The 6,327-nt window shown below is 30.7% G+C and overlaps 1 protein-coding gene across 2 annotated transcripts; it reads right to left on the bottom strand.

The window, feature by feature from the left end:
* Nucleotides 1-2,384, bottom strand: LOC137824425 (F-box/kelch-repeat protein At5g15710). Of its 2 annotated transcripts, none has more exons than XM_068630068.1 (2): nucleotides 2,223-2,384; nucleotides 1-2,098 (listed from the first exon to the last, which is right to left on the bottom strand). In XM_068630068.1, the coding sequence occupies exon 2, from the start codon at nucleotides 1,950-1,952 to the stop codon at nucleotides 636-638; it is 1,317 nt and encodes a 438-aa protein (XP_068486169.1). In that variant the 5' UTR covers nucleotides 1,953-2,098; nucleotides 2,223-2,384; the 3' UTR covers nucleotides 1-635. The 2 variants fall into 2 exon arrangements, with proteins under 2 accessions (XP_068486169.1, XP_068486170.1); XM_068630069.1 differs by having other exon boundaries at nucleotides 1-1,965; nucleotides 2,223-2,382.
* Nucleotides 2,385-6,327: the final 3,943 nt, after the last annotated feature.

Here is a 6,327-nt window from a genome sequence, read left to right as displayed (position 1 = left end):
TAGATAAACAACAAGATCATTTTCTATAACCTGATCAAGATCAAGACAATATTATAAAGTTAACTACTCTCTTTATGAGTAAAAACACAGGTTGGGAGAGTCCATTTACACGAGAAAGTTACATATGGTCAATGTTTCAAGACAAGCTTCAAAACAGTTACATTCAACAGTGAGCAGTCAAGCAGAAAAGCAGTTAAAATTTAGGATGCACAGTTTCAATGCCCTAAAGCTTCTCCAATAGGTAAGGTAAGAAAATGTCTTCAAAAGAATGTTTCCCGCACATCAGCTGCTGCATACCCCTTTTCAAACATCCAAACCCGAATGTAAAAGTTAATAATCTTTCCTTCAGCAGTGTACATCAACTCCACATCCCAGTCACGCTGTCCCACTGCCTCCAGCATTATGTTTCATCTTGAATTCCATTCAAAAAATCTGTCTATGGAGCTGAACCAGTATTCAGAGTCAGGCATGCTGTTCATTACAGCTAGAAAGACATTTTACTGATGAAGAAAATCAGCCCATTGTGAAGAATAACATTATGAATGGTCAGAGAGATTGTCATTGCAAAGAACATACGTCAAGAAAATCATTGCAAATGTTGATGTACAACTGACATCATGTCATAAGACTCGAGCTTAGTAGATAGAAGCATCAAACCTCGGGTCATAGAAACAAACTTGATTGTTGTATGACTGAAGAGCACACGCACCAATCCATGACCAGATCTTTTTATCCATATCATATAGAAGGCCTTTCCCTTGGTTCCAAGACGTGAAGCAGATTAAATTATCCTGCCCAAAGCATTCAAATCGCTCCGCCGATAATCTGAATAAAGCCCGAAAATACTTCGGGGGCATCCTACTGATCTCCACCCACGTAAATTTGGTATGATCCAATTCCCAAATTCTCATACTCTGTATGGTACTATAAAGGCCAATCCTTCCAACAAGAAAGAGACGCTTTTGTGTACCAGCAACCAAATAACCATCCAACAAAGATCGAGGGAACTTAGCCGGAATATGTTCCCATTGACCTGTGTCTAATCTATACATCATCAGACCAAGCGGTGAAAGGGTTTCTAAGTACAATCTGGAGTCACAATACGCCATTTTTGAAGAGCAGAGATTAACTGCTGGCATAATCTGATGAACTGTCCAACTATCGATCTTTGAGTCATAAACTTCAGTTGGCAATGACTTGTCACCATAAATATCACTTGTGGCTATCACTTTAAATGACCGATCCACCCGATCAACAATCAATATCAGTTGCCTTTGTTGATTGTAATGCATACTAGGCAGTGCCCTCCAAGTTTGAGTTAGGGGGTTACACACCAGGGTCTTGAACATTAGCCCATCATGCCCAGAAAAGCAAACAAGACCACCAGAAGAGCCAACCAACCAGAATGCCCATGGTGGCAAGAAAGTAAATGGTATTCTGTACCAAGTCTTCAATGGCAAGCTGAAAACTGAACACTGCGGGATCGGCGTGTTCTTCCAAAATGTAAGGAGACACGGCCCATGTGATGGCACACTGGAATGGAATTTGAGAAAACTACTGTCTTGAAGCAGAGCATTCCACCGGTTACAAACCAATCGGAGCCGGAAAATTAGAAACGGGGGCACCCTAGCTAAGATCTCATGCAACAAATCCTCGGGCAACATTGCCCATATATTATCCTCCATTTGTACATCAGCATGCACTACCTTACCAAATGTGGCAAGAGTTTCCTCATCCAAGCCCCTTGGTTTGGTCTTAACAACCTTCTGCCGCAAAGGGCTCGTGTTCCTCGACCCTCCCCGCCCCATAGGACTAGTATTCCTGAACCCACCACTCCTTGGAGGGGAAGCTTGCTTGCAGCACCTCCCATCTCCACCAAAGCCTCCATTTTCTACTGATTGAGCAACACAAGCTCCAGACCCTGATTTAGAAGAATGCCCTGCGCAATCCATGTCCTCCGTCTATCTAATTCCTCCAAACCCCCAAATCAAGCAGAATTTCAGATTCAAAACATATATTCCACACCCTCACACCAACCAAAGAACAGACACCTAATTTTTCCAGTCCCCGATACTCCAGAGCTAAAATTTCCGACACCCTAGATCAAGATCCAAAATGGTAAAGATCCCAAAACCCCATATGATCATATAAATAAATAGCGCTAAAAGATTGGATTTTTAAGCAGGAAGCCATGGTGGGGGTGAAGAGAGAGAGAGAATTACCTGGGATTTTGGAAGCACGCAGTCCAATTGATGAGGGAAAAAGGTGATAGAGGTGGAAGAATTGAGATTGTGAGAAGAAGATGGAAGAAGGAACTTTTTGGTTTGGGTTGGATTTGATTTACTTTGCCACTAATTGACAAAGGGAACACAAAATTCAATAATCATTATTACTGTGTGCTACTTATCCCACTCCCTTCTATGTTCAGGTGCGAACGCATCCACAGTATCAACCCCTAACTTTCCGCCACCTCACCACCTCTATATTCATCATTAATCCCTCACTGTTCATTTCTTAAAGTACTCTTTTTAAATTTAGGGACTAAATTGCAAGGTTTACCAATTCAATAATATATTTGTATGCAATTGTTCTAAAGGTAATTTATATATAAGAATAACTGTAATTAATTGTTCTAAAGCATTCAGCAATTTTTATTATAATAATTCAATTTTTATAGAAGCATCTGGTGGTTCATCGGACGGCTGATAATGCTGGACAATTGTGATCGGAGGGAGAATAGTGCTGCTGTTTGGTGGGCCCAAAGAGATTGTGAGGGTGACAGAGAAATAAAGTCTTTTCAATTTTGATGATTCATTTCTTGATATATTTAATTTGGATAATTTACATTTTATCTTAATTAAATTTATTTAAATTATATTAATTGTGATTTTGTTCTATGTTTATGTTTTATTTTAATTAACTTTATGTTTGCGTTTTTTTATGTTACAATTGTCCTATTTTCATTTTTAAATATTTTATGTTTCTATAATTTGAAATTATTCGTTCATATAAAATAGGTAACTTTTCACAAACCTTATCAATTGATCGGTACATGTTGTTTTTAGTGTCTTGTTTTGATGTGAACATATATTTCTATGATTACTATAAACAAAGATGATTTTATGTCATCCTTATCCCAACTTTTTTTCTTTTTTTTTGGGTTTTTAACCATACAGTATCCAATATTTTAGAGTTTTTTTAGAGTTCTCATCCAACATTTGTCCAAAATAATTTGGTGGTTTGGTTATTTCTGGTGTGTTTTTTTTTTAGTTTTTATACAATCGCGTATTTTTTTATTTTATATGATAAATTATTTTTGAAGTATTGTATAATTTAAATTTTATTAATTTATATTTATTTATGTCCTATTAGAATTTGATAAGTCAATATATCGACTATTCTGGATGACATCACGGTCTCTAGAAACCAATACCGATTAAGAAAATAAAGTCTAATTAAAAAATTATTGAATTTATACTAATTTTTACAAAAACATAAGATCTAATAGAAAAATATAAATAAAGAGGGAATCTTTTAACAAAAAATAATGGTTATTTAAACTTTAAACTGAATAATTGAATATATCTCATATGACTTGAGCGTCAAATATACATGTCTATTAAGAGTACAAGAATTGAAGAGAAGATGGAGAAAACTTAATAAGAAATATTCAATCTCAAAAAATTATAAGAACAATTTAAAACTAATTTTTTAATTTTTATAATAGTGTATATAAGTGGGTGCAACCCTCAATCCTATGAGCCGGTTTTATGGGATTAAGATTTGCACCCACTTATATACAATGAAATGTCCTTATCTCTAATCGATGTGGGATCTCCAACAATTTTTAATCTCTTAATTAAAAAAATATTAATGTTAGTCCAAAAATTTAAATTAAAAAATTTAACATGTAATAAAGTTGGAAGACTCATGGCTCAAAAAAAAAGCTCATTTCTCCTCTTTCTCTTTATTATAATTTTATTTTCTAAAATCAGTTTCATTTACATGACCTAAATTATTTTCTTCGATAAGCATATCATTCTTAATCTTTTCTTTAGTTTTAAAATCAATTTTCCTATTTTTACAAACAAGTCTTACCAATTAGAAAGTAACAATGATATAAGACATTTTTATTTGATTCTACTTTAGTTTTAGAGTAAGTTTATTTCTATTCTATATTTTATTTATTATTAATATCTTTATTTTATATGTTAATAATTTACGTTCAATCATATCAGTTAATAATTTGATTTTTTTAACTAATTTACTTATTTAATTTATGATTTTGGTTGATTTGGTGGCAGACTTGTAAGTATGATTTTTAAATAATGTTTTATTATTATTTAGATTTCAATTTTGAGTAAGGGGAAACTATTATGAAGTTTAATTTGATATATATATATATATATATATTAATATTTGTTAATTATGAGCTTGAGATAATTTTATACATGTTTAACAAATAGTTTAATAGATATAAAGTATACAATTCTAAATAAACTTAAAATTTCGGAATTTTTTTCAAAATAGTGCAATTTTCACACAGAATTATCAAAATTGACATATTTTTTGAAAATTTACCCATGTGGATAAGTTGTACCCAGAGAACATAAATTCATTCTGAAAAAATTTACATTGCATGAAACAACTTTGAATTTATAAAAAAGTAAAATTGTACTAATTTAATACGACTTTAATATAAGAGGAATAAGAGAAATTGTTGTTTGTTTGTTTTTTATTTGAATTAAATCTGAATCTCTATCATGCTAGTACGATTTCAATTGTTTTAACTTGTCACAACTTTAGTTTAAATTAAATTACATTACATTAAAATTATAATTATGTTACAGTAACACGATTTTAATTAAAATAAATAATAATAATAATAAATTTTGCAATAAATGCAGAGGAAGAAGATGAATAGATTGGGCCGCTTGAACTCTGGTCCAGCCCACTTAAATAAATAAATAATTTTTTTCACTGGTTGGAATGGAAAAAAAAAATCAAAAAATAACTATTTTAAAATGAATTTAAAAAGTATAATATTAGACCTTAAACTATAGCAATTGTATAGATGGTGTTAAACTTTCCTAGTATAATGACTGCAATTTGAAGTTTTCCATATAAACTAAGAGCAACAATAGCATGCTACTTTTTTAATCAATTTTTAAAAACATTTTTACCTTTTTTTAATAAATACAAATTTTTTTATTTGAACAAAAAGCAATTTGAAGATAAGAAGAAAAAAATACAATACTTGAAGTTACCAACTTCAATCAATTTTAATTAAAGAAAAAAAAACTAAAATGATTGTGGAACAAAAGGAGAAAGCAATTAAATGGTAAATAATAAATAAGCGATAAAATAAATTATAAACAATAAATAACAAGCTATAAATCATAAATGATGAGTTAATAAACAACACTATGAACTAATAATAATTAATAAACAATAAGTAATAAAGTAAATCATTAAATCATGTAACATTTCACATGCTATCTTATGTGTTTACAATTTTCTTTATCCGTTTCATAATTATTGCATTTTCAAGTTCTTTCACAATAACTATACTATTTTTTAAATAATTTTATTAGAAACACATTACATTTAAAAAATAAATGCATTTTACCTGAGATAAAGAAAAATAATTTAAACACAAAAACTAGAAAGAAAAAAGTAGATGTTTTACTGAAAAATGAGAACATAAATCAAATTGAAATTTTCAAAAGATTAAAATTACTCTATTGTTATGAGAATAGGGAATAAATCAAATCAACATTATTTTTATTTGAATAAAATAGTATTTAAAAAATTTCATTTCATAATTAATAGTTAAATTTGTTCAGTTTTTTATGCTAACGTTAATTAATAAATATTTTAAATCTCTCTAGCATGTTACTAAGATTTTTAATCTCATAATTACGGTGGATATCTATTCTTTCATTTCTTTCTATGTTGTTCTTCTCTCTTGCTTTTTTTTCTCTCTCTTAGAAGTTCCTTTTCTATATAGAATGAGAGGAAAGTTTCTTCATAAAGAGATAAGAGATAGTGGATAATTAGTGCTCACCACATATTTAAGAGAGAGTTACAATTTCAAGACTTTTAGAATGACCATCATTGAATACAAAATACATTCAATGGATCGGTTACCAATATTCATTGGTCATAGTCTCCCACTAAATTAAGGAAGGATTCCCAACAAAAGGAACAATAAGATTGCTTTGACTTTGAAAGTAATAAATAAGTTAAGCCTCCCCCAAAAACACCTCATGACTTTCACTTCATTATACATCTATATAAGGCATTCAGATGCAACACTCTTCAATC

Source organism: Phaseolus vulgaris, chromosome 8 (genome assembly GCF_000499845.2).
Source record: "Phaseolus vulgaris cultivar G19833 chromosome 8, P. vulgaris v2.0, whole genome shotgun sequence".
NCBI lineage: Eukaryota > Viridiplantae > Streptophyta > Magnoliopsida > Fabales > Fabaceae > Phaseolus > Phaseolus vulgaris.
Note: the sequence above shows the minus strand (reverse complement) of the source record. Positions and strands in the feature narration are given on the sequence as shown.